Source organism: Lissotriton helveticus, chromosome 8, assembly GCF_964261635.1.
Source record: "Lissotriton helveticus chromosome 8, aLisHel1.1, whole genome shotgun sequence".
Taxonomy (NCBI): Eukaryota; Metazoa; Chordata; class Amphibia; order Caudata; family Salamandridae; genus Lissotriton; species Lissotriton helveticus.
In genome coordinates, this window is record NC_136069.1 from 1189538806 (window position 1) to 1189561630 (window position 22825).

General features: G+C 49.4%; 1 protein-coding gene across 1 annotated transcript in view; it reads left to right on the forward strand.

Moving 5' to 3' along the window:
• The window catches only part of LOC144773228 (E3 SUMO-protein ligase RanBP2-like), a 559200-nt gene that overhangs the window by 467674 nt on the left and 68701 nt on the right, over positions 1–22825 (forward strand). Inside the window, exon 25 of the mRNA XM_078658126.1 lies at positions 6781–6882. Within this exon, the coding sequence (XP_078514252.1) occupies positions 6781–6882 (102 nt within the window). The remainder of the gene's footprint in view (positions 1–6780; positions 6883–22825) is intronic.

Sequence of the window (22825 nt, forward strand, 5' to 3'; positions counted from 1 at the left end):
TAATAATAACAGAGAGTGGGTCACCTTGAGTCCACAACAGTTGATAATACCCTTGTAGGAAATTGTGTTCCTGAGTTGTATGCATTTGCAACCCTCATTCACATCACAAAAGGTATCTTGTCTCCAGTTTTCCATGCTGTTGTTGATGGCCAGCACCGATAACAATGAGTCTGTTGGCACTCCTGCCATCAGGATTTCTTTTAACTTGTGAATCTCTTCTTACAGCCCCTCCGTGCCATAGTCAGTGAGCATTCTGGTGTGCTAACACCAGAAATGGCTATTGGCCTACTATAACTAGCCAGAGACTAATTAGACTCCATTTAACAGTGCCTGACCACTGGACAACATACTTGCACGTCAAAAAGGGCAGTTTTACCTGCCCGATTTGAGCGGGTACCTTGTTCTCGGGGTGGGGTTAGGGTAATGCTTTTTTAGTCCAAAGTGTTTCAGGTGTATTGTAACCTATTAATCTGCTGTACCCAAAATTAATGTGTTTTTAAATGTGGCAACACAAACATTTGACTTTAAATTACAACTTCTATCATACTACCTTATCCCCATGAGAAAGTCTTGGACTGCTCTGCCTTATTGCCCTGACCGAGAAAAGTTTTAAAAAGGAGTACTTGTGTATCCAGTTTTAGGTAGACTAGCCTGGCAAACCTCTTTAAGCACAGGACTCCAGTTGTTACATTTGGAACAAAGTAATCTCTGACTGCAGTGGGACACCGGAACCAGGTTTTCATAGTAACCCTGCAGCAAATTATAGAACGGCGAGAAATGTTGAAAGCCATAAATCAAGGAGTACAACTGCTCAACTTTAGGTGTGTGTGGAGAATATTTACAAAATGCTTTTCCTCAGTAGTGGTCCACTTGTGCAGACCTGGAAAAGATGCACATCCCTACTACTACTACAACCGTTTAATAAGATCACTTTACCGTTGAAGATTAAAGCCACCTGCAGCTTCTGCATATCTTGAGACGGTGGTCCCAAACATAGGTCTAGGATGGCTCTATCCATGGCTGATTTTCAGGCTATGCCCATAACTTATATTCAATACAATGAATGTGAATGGGCATTGTTTACAGAGTCAGAGTAACTTAAAAATCTAGTGCAGGTCCAGCCCTTCTTCACATAGATTGGACATATCTCCCTCAGACCTTCATGGTAAAGAAGAACAAATATTCTCTTAATACCTTTCAAAATGTAGTTGCTAATGAAAGGGTTCAGAGTTCAGTAATACAATATAGTGTGCTATGTCTGGCCTGGGCAAAGTGCTTTGTGCATCTGATAGCTCATTGCAGCCTGAAAATATCAGACCTGTTTAATGGCATTTTGACTTGAAATGACAGCAAGGGTCTGGGCATCGGAAGATCAGGTTAGTCTTAGTTTTGTGGGGACATGGCCGGACGGCAATGATGGCGCATGCACTTTAGCTCTGTGCTGATCCTGCCAAACTAAAAGCTTCAGAATTCTACCTTCAAGCATTTTAAATTGATGGTGGACTTCCTCCCAGGCTTCCGAGGTGTTCCTCTACCAAAGAGATAGCACAATGACACCATAGAACTGCTGGTGTTGTAACCTGGTCTAGGCCACGGGCGGAACTGGGAGAGGATCTGGCGGAGTGCCTGCGAAAGGTGATTGAGGAGGCGGGTGACCACCAGCAGTGAGCGGAGCTACTCCTTTGGGCCATGAGGACCCTGACCAAGTGCATTGGGCCTGCGCTCAACACCAGGGAAGGTGTGATTTCACTCTGTCCATGTGGAGGAAAGCACAGGTCTTCACATGGACCCCACATAACATTGGGAATACCTGGTTTCATCCCATCTGCCTTTGTGGCCCTCCTTTGACTGTTGATAGACCAAGGCAAGGAGGCGTGCCTTGTTTCCCGGCCTCTGACAGTGCTGTAATGAATCACCGAATCAGTGCTGAAGACCTCACTGCCTTTAACATTGCATGCAAGGTATCGCCCCAAGGCATGTCCCTTTCTGTTGTAGTGGTAGGGCCCTGCTGTAGGGTTGCGCGGAGGCCTTGTGATGTAAGAGCAGCAAAGATATGTTAAAGAGAATGAAGGGATAGTCCTGTGGGCTAGATCTTTAAGCAGAGAACATGTGCTTTAATACTTATCTGAAGAGCAACCCTTAACTGCCACGTGGACTCTTCAGCACCAGTTCCTGGAAACTTGCAGTGGGTCGAGGGGAAGTGTTGGGGGCTCTGAAACTTTTCAAATGGCTCGGGTCGGGCTGTTTCCTCTCCCGCCGCCAATGCCTTGAAGGTTTGAAAGCGTGGATGAATGGAACCGGGATTTCATCAGGTGGGGGCAACCGAGGGCCGGCACAATAATCAACAAAAGGGCCCAGGGTACAACACAGCAATGCAAGATCGACAGATACATAAAGCCCATTCTCACACAGAATGACACACTGTGGAAGAGACAAGGCCCTTACCCACAGGGGGCTAGAGAGCCAGAGCAGAAACCCTACCAAGACTCGGGGAAAATAGCACAGCCGCCGTAGCATGCTTGCAAAAAATGCAATCGTCCCAGGAAATGGCACCTTAGGCCAAGAGGAGAGGCAAGGGGTGCAAGAAGTGCCAAACTGTGGAGAAATGGCACAAAACACCAACAGCTAATGGGAGACCTGGTGTACATTTGAATCTACCCCTGAGGGGGCTTGAATGGTTTAAAAAGGGATGCTGTGGCCAGGACCCCCCACTTTCAGCAGGGCAGCCGTGCGGCGATGAGACCCACCCACGCCTAAAAAGGCGTGCGCCCTGGAAATGTCACAGGCAGGGCTGAGCTGAAGAGGTGCGGAAAGGAACACAAGGATGATGGAGGAGGCCATACTCGACACAGCAGGGTGGCGGGACTACCTTAGGATGCCCTATGGCAGGGTAAGACAGTCAATGGAGGGGCTATGTGAAACACGCCACTCTCAGCCCAGGTTAGGCGGAGGGCAGGACACAACTAACCATCAAAGGTAGGCGTACCGTCCCCCATAGACACACACGCAAGGAGAAATGCCAACGCAAAAACTAGTTGATCACAAAATGTTGGATTGATTTATGATTGGCAGGTGGTGACAAGGCAATGAGGCAGAAGTGATTTATAAACTTTCCAATTTGGTGCATCATAAAAATTTCAAACTGATTTATGAAGGTCTGTCGCAAATGATTTATGGCCTCGGCTGGGTCATAAAAATGTAACAATGATTTATGGTACGCCTTTCGAGGATGATTTATGGCCCCTAATAAAATATCGATATGGGGCAGGTGCTGTAAATCAAACTTTAAATAAACTGCTGCCAATATTTCCAACGTACCAAAAAATGTATTTCTATCATTGTTTGGCAGTAGGCTGCATCCAGGGTTCTAAATCCCCGAATAGGGTATACCAGCCCTCTTGCCATTCTTTGAATGAGAAATTGTCTATCATTTATCTAATCCGCATCTGTATCCAAACCGGGAGTTCTCAGTGGAATGGGGCCTGTTTCAGTACTGTCTTGATGAAAAGTTGCCATATTATCATTGTCTGTTGGACTATGTATGGGACATCTTTTGAGATCGTCGCACTCTCCATTAGAAAAATCCAGCAGTCGACCGGATTCCCCCCTCCTAGTCATCAACCTCTTTTCCCAGTTTTCTTCCGCATCCAGCCAACGGACTAGGGTAAGTTCATTCCAAAGTTACCGTTCTTATTTATTGCTTCTTGTAATTGGAAGCTTTCAACTCTGGAAATAAAAGGTCATTGCCTCATGTGTCTGTTCTCCAAAGTTGATATTTTTTCAAAGATTTGTATTAACATTATATTATGTGCACACTACACCTTGAGAATATGAGGTAGGCCTCAAGAAACAGAGCATATTCCTTTGCAGTTTGCAATCCCTAATCACAGTTGTAATTCTCATGTAAAACCTTCCCCACGCATGCATAACAATTACTCAAACTACAAACCTAACTACAGTGCTCAGCCTAAATTTAATTGAAGCCTTAACCATATATCGAACCATGAACATGACCCAGCCCTGAAAATAAAACATCTCCACACCCAAACTGTAATCTTAACCCAAATTATTTGCGTACCTCTATACCCTAACCCAATTTTAGTTCTAAACCTTACCCCAATAGTTTTTCAAAGTATACACTGTACATAACTAACAAAAGTAAAAGAATGTTAAAAAGGTTAATTTTTCCTCATTATTACCCAAGTCAAACAAGTATGTCTTTCAGTTTTCTTAGTTACTTAGTGATAATGGGTTTCAACAGCATTGCTTCTTCATTTTCACTTTTGTTGCACATAACCCATTGCACAATGCACTTAATCCAGTCAAATGATTAATATTTGCTTCATTGTCTCCCAGTGTCACTTCTATTTTTAGGTTTGACATTCTTGTGCAATTTGTGGGGCACCATTGTCCTAAACTTATTTTGAAGTCTTCCCGGCATTGCCTTCTTTTACTCCAGAACCGTCAACCATTGCCTTGAGACCTTGACAGTCATATCCTGAAAAGGTCTTTTATTCTCACAGTCTATTGGCTGTTTTTTTTTCTGTGTTTGCATCCTACTCTGTTGGAACGCATTACAATATTACATCTGAACTCAATCTGTAACACGTGGTAGATGGCTCTGACAAAAGCATCTGATTAATGGATGCTGCAGAAAAAAGATTGCTTGATTTTCGATTGCATCCATATTTCATATGTTTATGTCTGTGACCGCCCCCAAATAGCATTGGTAGAACAAATATGTTTCATAGGTGATACACCGTTACATCGCAACTTTTACAACGGGAGTCTTTTACAACGGAACTTTTACAACGCAGGATCCATTACATCGGATGCCATTACAACGCATGGCATTACATAGCAGATGCTATTACAACGCATGGCATTACAGCGTAAGTATAGGTAAGTATTTAATTTTTTTTAATTTTATTAATATTAATTATAATTAAATATATTTATTTATGTTTTTTAATATTAATTTATTATTTATTATATTAATTAAAGTAATTTTTAAAATAAGTACAGGTGTACAGGGGTGTTTTTAGGTTTCAGGGTAGGGTTTGGGTTTTGGGGTACAGGGGTGTTTTTAGGTTTCAGGGTAGGGTTTGGGTTTTGGGGTACAGGGGTGTTTTTAGGTTTCAGGGTAGGGTTTGGGGTTTGGGGTACAGGGGTGTTTTGGGGTTTTGGGGTACAGGGGTGTTTTTAGGTTTCAGGGTAGGGTTTGGGTTTTGGGGTACAGGGGTGTTTTTAGGTTTCAGGGCAGGGTTTGGGTTTTGGGGTACAGGGGTGTTTTTAGGTTTCAGGGCAGGGTTTGGGTTTTGGGGTACAGGGGTGTTTTTAGGTTTCAGGGTAGGGTTTGGGTTTTGGGGTACAGGGGTGTTTTTAGGTTTCAGGGCAGGGTTTGGGTTTTGGGGTACAGGGGTGTTTTTAGGTTTCAGGGCTGGGTTTGGGTTTTGGGGTACAGGGGTGTTTTAGGGTTCAGGGTAGGGTTTGGGTTTTGGGGTACAGGGGTGTTTTTAGGTTTCAGGGTAGGGTTTGGGTTTTGGGGTACAGGGGTGTTTTTAGGTTTCAGGGTAGGGTTTGGGTTTTGGGGTACAGGGGTGTTTTTAGGTTTCAGGGTAGGGTTTGGGTTTTGGGGTACAGGGGTGTTTTTAGGTTTCAGGTTTGGGTTTTGGGGTACAGGGGTGTTTTTTGGTTTCAGGTTTGGGTTTTGGGGTACAGGGGTGTTTTTTGGTTTCAGGGTAGGGTTTGGGTTTTGGGGTACAGGGGTGTTTTTAGGTTTCAGGGCAGGGTTTGGGTTTTGGGGTACAGGGGTGTTTTTAGGTTTTAGGGTTGGGTTTGGGTTTTGGGGTACAGGGGTGTTTTAGGGTTCAGGGTTGGGTTTGTGCTTAGGGCTAATTAAATTATATTTACCATTTATAAATTAATTAAAATATATTTATTAAATTAAATTAATTATATTATATTAATTACATTTTTTAATTAAATTAATTTAATTAAATTAATTATTTTAATTAATTTAATTTAATTACAGTTTTAAAAATATTTAAATTAAATTATTTCATTATATTAATTAATTAAAATTAATTACAATTTTTATTAAAATTAAATTAAATAAATAGATTTAAATTTATTAAATTAAATTAATTACTATTTTAAAATGTATTTTAATTAATTAAATTAAATTAATTAAATTAACTTAATTACATTTTTTTTTAAAAGGTATACTTACCTATACTTACGATGTAATGCCATGCGTTGTAATAGCATCTGCTATTTAATGCCATGCGTTGTAATGGCATCCGATGTAATGGATCCTGCGTTGTAAAAATTCCGATGTAACGGAATGCGTTGTAAAAAAACGCGTTGTAGTGACACCAATCCTTTTCATACCATACAAACATCAACCCTGTGGTCTTTGCTAATGCTTGTTCCTGCAGATTTACAGCTGACCTCTGCATCTAAACTTAAGCCAAGGATTTCGTTCAAAGTGACTTCACCCATCGACAGGGCTCACTTTACAGCAGCCTACTCATATCGTATGCTCGTGGAGAAGATAGTTAAGGAAGTACATTACTATCTCCCAAGAATAAAATGATAACTACACTAGTTTTATATATATTGAACCCTGGAAATATCTGCATATTACTACAAATGAAAAACTTTTTTATTTTCAATTTAGTTGATCTAGGGTTGAATATGAGAATGTGAAATTATGTTTTCTATTCACAACGTTTTTGTGATATGTTTTCACGTAATATTTTTTATTGTTATTTTTAGGTCTGGAAAACTTTGACCAGTATGGATTTAGTTCATCAACTGGTCAGTCATTTGCAGATTTGGCTTCGACTAATTCTGGGAATTTTGCTTTTGGGAATACAGGTACAATTAAAATGTTTATTTCTGCACAAAAAAACCACAAAAAATAATATTTTAATTAATATGTACACAGGACTAATAACAAATTTACTTAGTTGTTTTTGATGCCAGTTCATATTCTATTTTATATGATTGGGCCAATTTATTCACTGCCAAGCTAATACATTATACAATCTTTCCTTATTGTTGCTTAAAAGATTTTAAGGTTTATGGTAACAAACAAGAGAATTCTATTTTATTGATAAGTTTTTTTTTTTGTTTTTTTTTCAAAACTTTTTTTTTTATTAAGGAATTGCATGTAAGACACAGCACTCCGAACCCCGTAGAGGCTGTAGCAAGTACATTACATCAAAATCAGCGATGTATTTGTCAAGAAAATAAACTACCCTCCATTTCCCCCCTTGTCCCCCAACTACCCCAGTGTCCCCCTCCCCCTTCCCCCCCCCCGGTGCACAACGTCTCTCCGATACCATATGGAATAGTTATATACAAAACAGTGTATACATCATGGCCTCTATGTGCCCATCACAACTGCTCCTCCACGATCCCCGCCGGCGCTGGGGGCGCAAGCCATAAGCCTCTGTAGTCCACCCACCTTTTCCATATTTAGTAGTGTTTCCAGGGACAGCCTCGAACACTGGTCGTTCCATACCCATACAAAAGTCAAGACCTTTTTTCCATCCAACCACCGTGGGAACCCTGGGGTCCTTTCAGGCCTGAGCAATGTCCCTTTTCGCCACCGTGAGGCCCAGCAGGAGCAAGTGTCTTTTGTAGATATTACCTCCCACCCCTTCCAGGACGTGCAGCAACCCCAACTTTGGAGTACGGGGGTGGTCCCATCCCAACACCTCCGACAGACAATTCCATACTCCAGCCCAAAACCTCACCAGGCCACTACAGCCCCACACCATATGCATGAGGTCACCCGTCTCACCACTGCACCTCAAGCATGCTGGGGACTCAATCATGACAGCCTTCCACAATCTCTCTCTGGTATAGTAGGTGCGGTGTAAGTACTTGAACTGTATCAGGCGTAGGCGCACAGCGATGGCCGCCCCCCTGGGGGATTCAAGGGCTTCACGCCAGTCTTCCTCCTCCAGGTCCCCCACATCATTCACCCATCGATCCCACAGGGACTGCAGATCAGAAGAGCAATGTGTAACTAGTGTCTGGTATATACGGGATATTTTCTTTTCCCCCAGGTCTCCCATGAACACTTTTGCTTCTATCGGGCTGAAATCTGGCAAGGTATCTAATCCTTCCAGCTTGGGCGTAAGGGCATGCCTGAACTGCAGATATCTAAAGAACTGTGTGCGGGGCATACTGAATTCATCGCTAAGTTCCTGAAAAGACTTCAGCGTGGTGCCCTTCATGACGTGTCCCAGTGTAGAAATTCCTATCGAGTCCCAGCCTCCGAAGCCCTGCAACGACGCCAGTGCCGGCAGCTGCCCATTGTGCCAAAGTGGGGTTTCCCTCGTCAGCTTCCCCCACCATCCCATACGATGCTTGTCGCCAACGTTGAAAAACCACCTGCGTGGCGCTTGGCAGCCCCTTTTTCAACTGTGCTGAGTACAAGATGGTGTGCAGTGTAATTGGGTCCATCAGATACCGCTCAAGGGCGTAGGCCGGGTCCCCCCTGTCCCCATACCACCAATCATTTAAAACCACGAGGTGTGCCGCCTGATAATAGGACAACATATCCGATGTCGCTAATCCCCCACAATAAGTAGACAAAAAACATGTACGCAAGGCCACTCTCGACACTCCCCCGGCCCACAAAAATTGACTTAAAGCGGAGTTAACCTGTATAAACCATAGCGATTGAATCGGGTACTGGTGGTTCTGCAGCTGGTAAAGCATGCGAGGGAGGGCAACCATTTTAAATATAGCTGACCTGCCGTAGATATTGAGGGGCATTCGGGACCAGCATTTCATCTCCTGTCGTACCTTATCCGACACCGGAACGATATTACGTTCCCAAGCAATAGCCGGTGAGACTGTCAAAAACACCCCTAGGTATTTGAGACCCCCAGATGCCTGCTGCAGCACCGATGCCCATGCACCAATCCCGGTGCGATCACCCAGCATCCAGAGTGTGGACTTCCGTAAATTCAGGTACACCCCCGATACTTCCCCAAAGATTCTCATAATCTCAAGGACTCGTGGCCCGGAGCGGTTCACATCCGTAAGAAAGAACAGAACATCGTCCGCATATAGGGCCCGATTATGATGGCGGTTTTCCCGCATCCTCCGGGCCGGCGGAAGCCACTGCTGGCCCGGAGGATGCGGGAAAACCGCCGTGGACTGAAAAAGACCCCCCGCCAGATTAGGATGGCTGGGGGATTGTTTTTCAGTCCGCAGCTATTCCGCCGCGGTCGCCTCCCGTCCGAGGCGGATAAGCACTGGATGGCGGTGTCTATCAGACACCGCCAGCCATATTAGGATGTCTTGAGGAACATTCCTTTACACAGCGGCATTTCCGCCGTGCAACGGCATACGGATTTTTGTTTGGGGGCCCGTTGCGGGCCCCCAGGGGTGAAGGGAGGGTGGGGGGTGCACAAGGGGGGTACCTATGGTACCCCCCTACATTTGCCTGCACAAAGCCGCAGGCACCGCGCGGTGCCTGCCGCTTTGTGCATGCAAATGCACAACTTACATTTTTATCATTGCGGAGGGTGCTGCTTCAAGCAGCACCCGCCGCAATGATAAAAATACAGGATGTGACCGCCAGGGTGGCGGTCACATCCTAATTTGCACGGAGGGACCGCCGCAGCCCCTGCGGACGGTCCCTCCTACTCTATGGTGGCGGACGGACTCCGGTCCGTCCGCCATCATAATCGGCCCCATAGTGCGATCCTATCTGGTGGTCCCGTTTTCCATTCGAAGCCCCGCAGCTGCGCATCTATCCGGACCCACGCAGCTAACAGCTCTATATCCAGAGCGAACAGGTAGGCGAGAGGGGGCACCCCTGTCTGGTGCCCCGCCCTATTGGGAAGGTCCTTGACGTCTCCCCCGCCACTCTCACTGTGGCTGTCAGGTCGGTGTACAGCAGCCGAATATACGACAGAAAATGCGGCCCTAGGTTTAACCGCGGAAGAAGCGCGAACAGATAGGTCCAGCTAAGGGAGTCAAAGGCCTTATCGATATCTGCCAGTAGCAGCGCCGCTTGATCTCCTGTTTTAACTATCGCCTCTACTGCCACGTGTGCGCGTCTAATGTTGTGCCTTGTCGCTCTTTGGGGCATGAAGCCGGCCTGGTCAGGATGGACCAGGTCCGTGATATACGGAAGCAGTCGATTTGCAAGGGCCTTGGCCAAGATTTTGGCCTCAACATTTAAAAGGGAAATCGGACGATAGGACTCGTGGCGGTCCGGGGGCCGCCCAGGTTTGCAGAACACTACAATCTCGGCATTTCTCCAGTCTGCTGGCAGGAGGCCATCTTCCCTCACCGCTTCCAAGGCAGCCCTATAGTGTGGCCCCAGCTGGAGATGGTATCGTTTGAAAAACTCACTCGGGAACCCATTCGGCCCGGGGGCTTTGCCGGTGTTAAGCTCTCCCAGGGCTGTACCTACTTCCTCCGCCGATAATGGGGTCTCAAGCTGTTCCCGCACGTCGTCTGGGAGTGCACGGGGCGGAAGATCAGCTACAAATTTGTATATGTCCAGAGCCGGGAGGGAGTCCTGCGGAGTGTATTGGTCTGCGAGATAGCGAGCAAAGCTATCCGCTAGCTCTTTCGGATCAGAGATTGAGGCCCCGGTGTCGTCTTTAAGGCCTGGCAGTTCGTACGCTTGAAGCGTGTTCTGACAGGGCCGGTGTAGCATTGTACAGGATTTGTCGCCCCATTGGTATATTCTACTTCTGGTAGCAGCCAGATTTGCCGAGCTTCATCTAGTAGCAGGGATGCGTATGATTGCTGTGCCAAAAGCAGCTTTCCCACTTCCTCCCGACGACTCGAAGCCCCGCATTGAGTCTCCATTTGTTCTACGGTCGCAGCTGCTTTCACTATCTCCTCTTTCCGCTTCCGGCGCGCTGCCGCACACCAGGCTATGTCAACTCCACGCAATGTGGTTTTCAGGGCCTCCCAAGCTGTTCTCGCGTCCGCTACTGTGCCCAAGTTCTCCTCCCAGTAGTGAGCAATGGCTGCCCCCATTTGCTGCTGATAGGCCTCTCGCTGCAAGTTCCAGGCCGAGAGGCGCCACCGAAATGGCTGTCTCTTCCTGTCTAGGATAACGTCTATCACGACCGGAGAGTGGGGTCCGAGAGACCCCACGACAGGATGGACGCCGAGGCAACCCTCCCCGCCGCAGCAATAGGGACAAAGACGTAGTCCAGTCTCGAAAACGAGTGATGAACCGCCGAAACATAGGAGTATTCTCGTTCGTGTGTGTGGCGGTGTCGCCATGTGTCTACCCAGCCCATGCCCCGCACCATATCGCTCAGTTTAGTGGGAGTATCTGCAATGGGGTCCCCCCCTGGCCGGCACCTATCCAGTCGGCAGTGCATAACGACATTCCAGTCCCCTCCGATTACCGCCAGACCCTCCGGAATTTCAGCCCACACAGCAAACAGTTTCTCTATCAGTGGCCACTGGAACGGGGGCGGGGCATAAACACTTCCAATAATCAGCGTCTCAGTGCCTATCGTTCCTTGTATAAACACATATCTACCCTGCGGGTCAATCTACTGCCTCACATGTGTGTAGGACAATCTACGGTGCATCAAGATCGCTACTCCCCGGGAGCCCCATACAAATCCCGCATGATAGACCTGATCATAGCCATATCTCTGTAGGCCCAGCGCTTTGTTACCTAGCAAGTGTGTTTCTAGAAGTACATCCACCTTCTCTCTCTTCCCCAGCCTTAACACTGCACCCCTCTTGATCTTATCGAGCATGCCCCTCACATTCCAGCTCATCACTTTCATTAAAGCCCCAGTGGGCCTCCGCTCAAAGTTTTCAACCGCCATCGAGGCGTAAACGCAGCAGCACATGCAGCAACGGGCATTCTGGGCCAGGACGCACCAACAGTATCAATCGAGACAACCATGTGCACATCAACTCACCCCCCCAACCTCCAGTCTTCCGTCCCTTTCCCCCCCCCGCCCCCATTTCTTCCCACTCAACAAACATTTCCCCAACTTGTCCTCGATCCCCCGGCCTCCCCCCACCCTATACCTCAGCAACATCGAAGTACCTGTCGCGGAATAGAGCATCTCCAGCCCCCAACGGGAGACTCGAGATCATCTATCCCAATGGAGCCCCACCAACAGTCCCCCCCAAAAAAAAACCACCCCCCAATCGATCCCCTAAGAGATCAAGCCTCCCCTAACTTGAGGCACGTGTCCGCCTTCTAGTCCATCCCTCCCCACCCTACCAGCAACCCATGTCTGAGTCTATAGTTTGTCACACCGTAGTGGTGCCCCTGGAGGCATACCTCATCTCCAGCCAGGCCATCATTGTCTGTCATTGCCAAAACTGTGGCGTAGGACGCAGCATTGAGGGGTTGATCCGGAGCCCTTCACCACTCACGGGTCAAACTTCGGAGTGTCCGATGCTGCAGCCTCTCCTGCATTCCCTCCTTTAGTTTGAGAGCGTTTCGAAGAGCGAGACCTCCAGTTGCTTCTGCTTCGTGAACGTCTGGGAGTCCGCGGCGGCATAGTCGAGGATGATGAGTCTGAGTCTCTGGCTGGCGGGGTATGTGGTCTAACTCGCACTGTTTAGTCTGTCCAGGCAAACACTTCTTCGGGAGAGTTAAAGAAGTGAGTACGTGACTGAAAGACCACCCGCAGGTGAGCCGGGTAGAGTAGAGCATATTGAATTTTAAGATTTCTCAGACGGGCTTTGGCTGCTACAAAGGACTGCCGTTGCTGCTGCACCAGTTTTGTATAATCCGGGATGATCATGATCCGCTGGTTGTCGTACAGCAGGGGCTCCTTCAATCGGGCTTGTTTCAGAATCGTGTAACCAAAGAAGGATACTGAGTTCCCCGGGGATCAAAAGGAGGTATGGGAGAATGGAGACAGAACTAAACTATAGTCAGGGAACTGGGAGTTCCCTTGTTGGAACTAAGGGACCTCACACACCCAGAAATCTAGGTGTCATGCTTCATCATTGGTCCCCTGCTCCTCGTCAGACTGGCGCTGCAATGTCTGACGGGCGCCGTAGGCGCGCTTTGTTGGAGATCTTTTGTTCCAGCCAATAGTTTGTATGCGTGTGAGGGGTCTGGTGGTGGTGTAGTCGTGAAGGGAAAGTGAGGTTTAAAAGAAGGTGAGACAGTCCACAACGGATTTTATTCGGGTGGCTGACTCCCTTATTAAAAGGGTGAGAGGGGAGAAAGAAACTGTTTGATTGACAGCGGACTGACTCAACCCTCTAGAAGGTCGACATGTTTCATGCCTGTATGGCAATTCTTCAGGACCTCAAAACAAATGTACTACACAGTGAAAAATAATAAGGAAAAATTAAAAAGATACAACCTCACTGGGTCAATCTGGGAGCAAGCCAACAGGTCCTACTCTATGGGGGAACCCTACAATATAACCCTGGAGGGCCCCGCAGTCTGTTCCCGTGGGGCTGTTCGAGGAGGTTAATACCTTGGCGTCGAACAGCAGAGGTGGAAAGACCTACCCCCCACGCACGGCGCTCCGACCGGTAGCGCGAAACAGCTGGTTGTTTCAGAATCGTGTCTCGATCATGATAGTTAAGAAGTCTGGCTATTACCGGCCGTGGACGTTCGCCAACCGTCGGTTTCTGAGTCAGCGCTCTATGGGCCCGTTCGATGATAAAGCAGCGGGAGAGCGACTCCGATGGGAGCCAGCCCTCCAACCATTCCGTAAGAAACGCCTCCATGTTGCCCTTTTCGCAGTCTTCCGGAAAGCCAACAAACCACAGGTTTTTGCGCCGAGCCCGTCCTTCGGCTCGAAGTGCCAGGCCCCTCTGAATGCCCTCCATATTGGCCACTTTTTTCTTCAGGGTTACCATATCTTCCTCCACTCCAGTGATCCGGGCTTCTGCGTCCGTGATTCGGGCCACCGCATTCCGCAGGTCCTGCCGCAGTAGAGTGACATCTGCCCCGGCGGCCCCTATCTTGGCGTCCAATGTGTCCCTGGATTGGGTGATCGCCGCCAGGAGCGCCGCGTTGTCCGGACCCTGGGCCAGCTGGCCTCCCAAGGCCCCGGAATTCCCACTCGGGCCAGTAAATTTGTCTATAGTCCCCTGTTTCGAGGCACCGCCACTGCTCCCGCCTCTGATCATGGTTGGTTGTCGGCGGGATTCTCCCTGTGTCTTTCGCAGTTGTGGTCTCTCACCGCCTGAGGCCCCCTCCCTTTCAGATATTGTCCTCCGGAGTCTGCCAGCTGCACCGCGCCCGACAGCTGGGCGCAAAATAGCAGGCCGCCCGCAATCCAGGCCTCGACCGCATCCCCGACTCCCAATGCTTGTCTCAAGTAACTTCCCAGGTGGACCACAAGTATTCACGTGGTTACGCTGTCTGCCAGGGGGCCTCAGCTCCTGTATGACTAGGCCCAGCGTTGAACCCCTAAGGCCGAAGAGGCGACGTCATGGAGCCCATCTCCCGGGCACAAAATGGCACACAGAGTATTAAGCGCTAATAGGGCCCCAGCGGCGCTCTAGCTGCACGCACGCAGTCCGTCTAGGAGGCTCGGCCCCGGGCTCTCCCGCCGCGCCCCACCGCAAAGAGAGGCCCACTTGCCGGCCCAGGTCCAACGCGACCGCCGGGGTATCTGTACCTGCTCTCCGGTCCCGGTTGCCAGCAGTCTCCAATGTCTGGGAGGAGGCAGCCACCGTGTCCAGGGCGCTTCTGAGCCACAGCTTTCCCCCCAGATCGCCGCCTCCGCCTCTAATCAATCCGGCGGTCGATCCTCAGTCTCGGCAGCGCTGCTGTCGCCCAATCCACTGCCGCGACCTCAAGCCACCCAGCGGCGCCGCAGGAGCAGATGCATCGAGGCAGCGACGTGTACTGACGGCTGCTGATTAACGCAGAACAGAACGGTGCGTGTTGTGCACTGAACCCAAAGAATGGCCACGGAAACTACATGTGACATGCTGTTTTCAATTCTTCCATGAGGAATATTGTCCAAAATTTCAAGGAGCACGCCCAGGCCCAAGACACGACGGTACAGACGTTGACCGTTAATTGATGCTCTCTATCCGCTGTCCTGACGAAGACCCCAACATGAGGCATGAATAACCCTTAATAGCACATGGGGGTCGAAACGTAGACTACGCCAACCGAAACACACCATAGGATTTAAAGAAAAGAATGTACTTAGCCTATGTGTGATGCAATTTGGGAACGTTTATAATACCTTGATTGTAAAGGCGTTTCTGATTTTAACGCGATGTTCTTAATGTTACACCACCTTTACCCAGTCCCTCACAACTTCTTGCACTTCCCTTCCCCTCTTCACTGAGAGCACTTTAAATGTAATGACTTTACAATTACTTTGAACGCTGTTGAATATATGAGACCCAATATGTTGAACAAACCACAGAAATAATCGATTGCAGAAATAAATGCAATTTGAAATTGAACGTTGTATATTCCATCTTTTGAATTGTTCAGTTATATTCAGTGAAATGAATATGTCGTGTTTGTCTGTATGGAGTAATACAGAATAACCTGTAAACTAATTGATTTGCAACTCGGACCACTTCTTTTTTGTACGCATCTGTGAAGTCGCCGCCTCTCTCGCTCCCCACCGGGCACCTCCGAGCTCGAGGTCCCGGCGTTTCTCTCTGCGGCAGGCCGCTGTCTTCGCGGAGACGATACGGCACTCTCCGAGCCAGCAATTGGACTCAAACTCGCTCCGAGCTCGTCGTTTCCCCTCCACTGCACCACGCAATGTTGGACTGCTCTCAGGTGTGGGGGAGGAAGGATATTTGGGCGGATAACTGAAGCGGCGGGACGGAGCTCAGTTAAGCCGCGTCCGCCATGTTGGCTGCCGTAGCCACGCCCCCTTATTGATACGTTTTTATATTGCGCAAACATCAACTCAGCAGGATTTTAAGTGCTGTATGTGACATAGATTAGAATTTCTGGAAATAAGGTGTAGAGAATCTTGGCTGAAATGACGTATAGTGTAAGAAAAATGTACTCCCGACTGGAATAAAGATGGTTTATATTGTGGCATAAGAAGGTTAACAAATGGTTATATTGTAGTGGGATAAGAATTATTTGATTTCAGTGTTTATATAGAACAAAAATGACTTTTATATGAAAGTATGGATCTAATAAAATCAATAGAAAATAACGTCTGTAGAAATTAAATATTGTGTCTAGGATCAAATGGCAAGTAGGTTATATCACTCAACAAAAAAAAGCGAGCACGCTCCATACGGAGCTCCAGAGGCCAGAAAGTAGGTACCCATACACACTTAACGAATATGCGACAACAGGGCTCGCCCCCTCGAAGCCTCCATGTTGTAAGAAATTACTGCATGTAAGAAGCTGGCTTTTTATGTAGTGCGCCAAAATGAGTTACACTATGTAGATTTCCAGATTACCCTTATTAGCTTACGGGGCTTAAATTAATAGTCCCAACTACTCTCTTTTGTGGTACTGTGTGTGAGCAGTTTAGGCTTATCAGCATGTGTTGTACATACAGTCAATAAAGGAGAGATGCACTTAAGAAGAAACTCAAGTGCAATTTAGAAAAACAAAATATTTTTTTTATATAATTCTAAACACCAATATCATCGGAATTGGGTAAGTACTTTAGACGTTATCAAATGTTGCAGCTCTTGAGGGTCTCTGGACCACAGTGACACCATTGGTTTACATGAGCCCAGGCTGGTGAGCTCGGGTGCAAAGGAGTTTTGTCCGGCGAGTAGGTGAGTTAGAGGATCTCACAGTTCTCAGTTTTCTTAAAGAGTAGGGAAAAGAAACACAGCAGGGCCACTCTTGGTGTGGAGCTGCCCTCTTTTAGGGCCTGATGTAGGTAATAGTGAAATACCGAATTCTAAATACCGAATTTAACCGATTCGGTATTTCAGATGTAGGTAAGAATTCGGTAAAAAATACTGAATTATTAATATTCGTTATTACCGAATCTGTAGTTGAAATTCGGTAATAACGAATACCTACCCATTCATTCCTATGGGCTTGGAGGCCCATAGGAATGAATGTGAAGCCGAATTGGTAATACCGGGAGGTATTTCAAGGGTGCCAGGGTGTCCAAAGGACACCCTGTTGCACCCCTGAAATGTGCATGTGTGCACATGTGGCACACATGCATGCTCTAAGGGCATGGCTGTGTGCCACATGGCACATAAAAAAAAGCAAGAAAGTGCTTTTTTTAAGGAATTCGGTAACTACCACCAAAATGAAGTTGGTGGTAATTACTGATTCCCGGAGGCCCAAAAGCACTCTTTCGTGTGCTTTCTACATTGCCTTTAAGGAATTACCGATTCCTTAAATGCAAGTCTAATTAGAAATCGGTATTGAGGAATCGGTATTTACCGATTCTTTAATACCGAATCCTTCCCTACATCACGAATGCCTAAATACCGGTTGGTAACGGTGAAATTTACAGAATTTCACTGTTACCGATTGGTATTTGGGCCACCTACATCGGGCGCTTAGAGTCCTTGAATGTGCAGGTACGTATTGGTGGTAGTGGTGTTCCAACTGAACACAAACAAGCCTTGGTGCTTGCAACTGGCCCTGGTACTTTGGGTATTGGTGCAGGGCAGCTCCTGGGGTTCCTGACGTCTCCAAACTTGGCTGGGAGACTGATCCGACCTCCTAGAGTATGAATACCTTTTGCTGGGGTGCTGCTCCCTCGGTGGGCCCACGGTCAATAGACCTGTGTACTGAGCAGCTGCATTTGACGCCTGCTGGTGCAAGGGAGTGGCTCCTTCCACACCAGGGAAGATGCTGTGGGGTCGAGGAAGTGCTGGGAAGCCCTCCAAGGGTTTGGGGAGGGTGTTCCGCTTCTGGACGAGTCAGGGTCGGTGATTGTCAGGAGAGCAGCAGCCAGGCAGGCTTTTGCTCGAAGGTAGATGCTGGTCCACAGTTCTCACTTCCTCAGCTCTTCTTTGTCCTTCATCTTCTTTAGGCAGACAAAGCTGAGTTCCTTGGTGCCAGGAGGCCACCTAAACACTAAATTTAGAGACGTTAAAGAGAGTGAAGGGTAGTAGGAATGGGCTACTTACCCCTGGGGTCACTACACCTTTTATATGACCACTTCCTGTGGGGAGTGGGCATAACAATCAATCAATCAATAACTGCATTTATAAAGTGCGCTACATACCCGTGAGGGTCTCAAGGCGCTGGGGGGAGGGGGGGGGGGGCTACTGATTGAAGAGCCAGGTCTTGAGGAGTTTTCTGAAGGCCAGCGGGTCCTGAGTCTGTTGTAGGCTGGTGGGGAGAGCGTTCCAGGTCTTGGCGGCGAGGTAGGAGAAGGATCTGCCACCGGCGGTGGTTTTCCGGATACGAGGAACTGTGGCGAGGGCGAGGTTGGCTGAGCGGAGGTTTCGGGTGTCCCAGAGTGAGTTCGTAATTCCACCAAAAACAAGGTGGTGGAATCCTTCTTTCATGGAGCACATCCGGTTACGCACCTCAGGGGTGTCACAAGCCTGGTGGTGCACCATGCCTACTTGCATAGCTTATTTCACATCTGTCCTGATGCCAAATGGGCCTCAGGACGGGGTGGCATCTCACAGGTCTGGGGGAAGCCGGGGTTGCATATCCAAGGCGATAGTGGCTTTGAAGCCCCTGGAGTTGATATGCTAAATCACTAGCCATCCTACTAGAAGAGGTGTGAACAACTTCCTCTGGAGAAGGCATTGTTTCTGGCCTCAGAGAGTGTGGGCTCTCACCTGCAGGGGGTCAGAAACTCATCTGTGGTGGCAGGCTGGTCAATGTCAGTCAGCACACTAGATAGTAGAAGGTTTTTCAGGGGGCACCTCTAAGATGCCCTCTGGGTGCTTGTCATAATAAAGCCTGTACTGGCAACAGTACAGGTTTATTAAGACTAGGTGTTTGATACCCACCGGTACGTCCCTCAGTCTGTCACCGATGCCTTGTCCTCGCTCTGCGGAGGGCACGGATTACTCCAGGGACATGAGCCCTCGCCAGTCGCCACCCTATCCACCGTTTCCTGGCGTTGGGGCGACTAGGGCCCAAATGGAAGCCTACGCTACGGGTCTGCATGTTTCTTTGGCCCCCTCCTCTTCCTGAGACTTCTGCGGACCCCTCGCCGTGCGTAGGCCCTTCCGCCGACTTGCCGGCGGCGCCGATGAGTTTGGCTTCAGGTCTTCAAGGTCGTCAACCCACGGTGCCCCTGCCTCGCTGCAAAGCACCGCGGGGTTCCTTGTGGTGTCGCAGGAGGTCGCCGGGACTCACGGTTCGTCCTCGAGTACCTCTCGGTCCTCTGGGCAGGTGGCTGTCTTACCGGAGACCGAGCCAACGCCTTTCCGGCGCCGGTGGCTTCCCTCCCCGGCCCTAGCGGCGCCGCGGGCAGAAGCCGGGACTCGGGACGCCTCCCCGAATCCCTCTCGGCCCTCTACGCAGGTGGCTGCCTCCTCGGAGGTCGAGCCAGCGCCGGTTCATTAGCCGATTCAGCTCCGGCCCCGCCCCTTTCCTGTGCAGCACGTGGTGGCAGAGGTCGACACAGCGCCTCTGGGGGCCGCTCAGGCATCGATCGAGGAAACACCGGTATCCCTGGGGGACTCCACGTCGCTGTCCCGGCGTCTAGTCGTTGACTCTTCTCCGGAGGTCGCTTCCTCTCCGGATGTTTGTCATCTCCTTGTCTCCGCTTCACCGGAGACTGGACGCTGCGTTGTTGCTTTTCCCCCGGCGTCTTCCAGGGCGGGCTCTACGCTGTCTCCGCGTCCGCAGTCCCCGGACCCTATCTCCCGCACCTCGCTGTATGCCCCACAGGCTTCTCCGCCTTTTCCGGAGACCCCTCAGGCCCCTCACTCACCCATGGGTCTTCCATCCTACAGGGGCTTGCCGTTCCCTCCTCCAGCTGGACTCTGGGACAGACGGCAAACTTTGCAGCCTTCGGCAGCAGAAGAGTTGCTCTCTCCCCAGCGACCCCCTCTGGAGGCGGGTGTGGCTTTTGTCCGGGCCATTTCTACGGCCGCTGGTATTTTGCGCATGGGCGCCCCGGTCACTCCAATACCTACGGACCATTTGTTGGAGGTTCTCCACCAGGGCTCTGGTGGAGGGGAGCTGCTTCTCTCAACTCTCTTCTGGGGGCGTCCTGCTACGTGAGATCCCGTGCTTCAACCGCTCCTCCATCGCCATCGTCCTGCTCTGAACGATCCAGTCTGCCTTTCTTCCCATCCTTCGGCCAAGGGCCCTGTCTTGCAGTCTGCTTTCCCTTCCTTGCCTTCGGTGTTGCTCCCTCTGTCACGTGAGGGCCAATGGTTGGACTCATTGGGGCGTAACGTCTTCGCCTCACCTAGTGCTGCTTTGTGCTTGCTCAACACTCTTTGTGTGTTGGCCAAGGCTACCTCCGCCCTGTGGGATTCCGCAAAATCCCTCCTGTCTCGCCCCTCCCATGGAGGTGTCTGCGCTGATCTGCGGCACCATGTGCTAGATGGGCTGGAGTTAGATCCATTTATTCTCCATTCGGCGTTGGATGTTTCTGATTCTGATTGGCGAGTTCTGTGGCTCTCCGCCGCCATGCTTGGTTGCGAGATGGTATCTTTCCAGAGAATGTTCGGGGGTGTCTTGTTGATCTTCCTTTTGATGGGATTCTTCTATTTAACACCCATGTGGACTTTGCCATTTAACGACTCCTTGCGGGGCTCCGTCCCCCTCCCCCTCCATAAGCTTTGGCTTGTCGGTCTTCAGGTGACTTATGGGAGGCGTTTATCCACCTTCTTTTGGGCCTAGTGTTTCGGTTGGCCCGTCTGTGTGTTCCGTGTGGCTGGGAGTCCCTTCAGTGTCCTTAAGTTGGCTCCTCTGTCTTGTTGGCTGCTGGTACAGCCCTTTCATTGTTTGTGGTGGTTGTGTTCTTTGACGGTTAGTGGAGCCATATAGGTCCTCAGGTTGGACCATGCGTGTATTTTTTGGCTGATTGGTAAGCCGTCTGTGGTTCTACCCACAGGTCCTCTATGTTCTTGTCCTCTGCTGCGGGGGGTTTTCCCCTAAGAGGAGTTCCCATGTTTTGTTGGGACGTGTCATACCCTAGGTGCGGTACTTGTTGGCTATTGTATGGCTCTGTACTAAGCTGGGAGGGTGTGGATAGCCTTCAGTTCCTCGCTTCTCCTGGCTTCACTGTATACCGCTTGGAGCGGTCCCCTTTTTTCTTCCGCCTCCATGCAGCTTGCGCTGCTTCAGGTCTTGTCCTGCTCAGTATCCGATGGTGTTTCTATCCTTCATATACAGCGCTTCCCTGTAGTGCATTTTGTCCTTGCCCTGCGGGATGTCTGCTTCGAGGCCCTCTTCAGTCTCTGGAGCGCTGGACTGGTTTGTTGTGCCACCTACGGCATGGTGTCGTGGTGTTTCCACCTGGTTATCTGGTGCTTCAGACTGGTCCTCTGCCTTGTGTACCAGGGGATACTGGGATATTCCTGGTGTTATCCTGTGTTCTGGTTGATGGTGTTAGGCTTGTACTCTATATTTCTCTTCCTATCTTCTGGCCGGTCCCACTTCTTTTCGTGGGTCAGATTGTGCCACCGGGACAGCCCCTTCTGCGGCTTGTTCTGAAGTTCTCTTCCCTCTGTCTTGTTTTGCGCTCGGCTTGTTCTGGGCACACTACTTCTTAGTATGTACCTGTTGCCTGCTGTGCATGTATACTCGTTCTGGTCCACCTCCATGGGCCTCAGTGAGTACTTGTGTGCTCCTATCCTGTGCTCTGCTGGGGCTTTGCATGACTGGGTCTTCCTTCTCACGTCTGCGCTTCTCGGCTGTTGGGCCGTTCCTGCCTTGTCTGCCTCAGGGTTGGTGCCAGTTCCGCTATCCCCTTCGCTGTGTGTGTGTTCTCCTGCGGCGGGCTCTGCCTCCTTTTCCACCTCTGCTTCATGGACTTTGCAGGTGGTTCCTTCTTCCTTTGTACTCTATTTTTGCCGTCGGTCCGTCCGGGGTTTCTGGCGGATGCCCTTGCCCCTGGTAGGCTTGTGGTATCCTGACCTTCCCTTCTCCTTGTTCTTGCTTATCTCAGCTTGATGGGGGCTGGGCCATCCTCCCTGTCCCTATGACGCATCCCCTGTTGGGGCCCTGTGTTCTTCCAAGCTGGTGAGGTTCTCTCGCAGACCCTCCTCCCCTCTGGGTATGGCTAGGGTATCTATTCTACGTTAAGGAATCTGCGGCTAGTAGTCTCTATCAGATGTACAGGTTACTTAATTCGGTAAGGACGTATCTGGTAGAGACTACTCTAGCCACAGAGTCCTTCATTACCCGCCCTTCCTCCCCGTTCTGCGAGGACCTTCAGCTTGGTCTTCTGCACTCGCCTTCCTCTGGGTGGCTTGTCTTCTGCAAGTGCCCTCTTTCACTTCCTCGCTGACAGGGTGCTTCGTTCTGTTTCCGTGTCTACTTCCTAGTACTTGGACAGTGGGTTCATGTGTACTTCTGCATCCCTACACCCTGGTTATTTCAGTGTGGAGCCTACTCATAATCTTATCTCGCTTTTTTCATTGCTTTAGGCTTTGGAGTCTTCTACAGGACTCTGGGTTGGGGTCTCTTGGCTGTGCCTCAGCCCCTTTTATCCGTTTGCCAGGGGTACAACACTCCTTGATGATGTTGTAGTGAGGTGCCTTGTTATTACTCCTCTGTCTGGGCTTGTGGCTCCTTCACTGTTATCGATAGTGGTTGCAGACTGTGTGTTGTCTGTCATGACGTTTTTCCACTGCTTTTTCGCAGACTGTTCCCCTGCTCTCACAGTTTTGTTTCTGATGGCTCCGTATAGTGGCGCGGATAAGTTCTCAGAAGAAAACTGATGTCAGCTCGCTAGGGTGGGACTTAGGTGACCTCGCT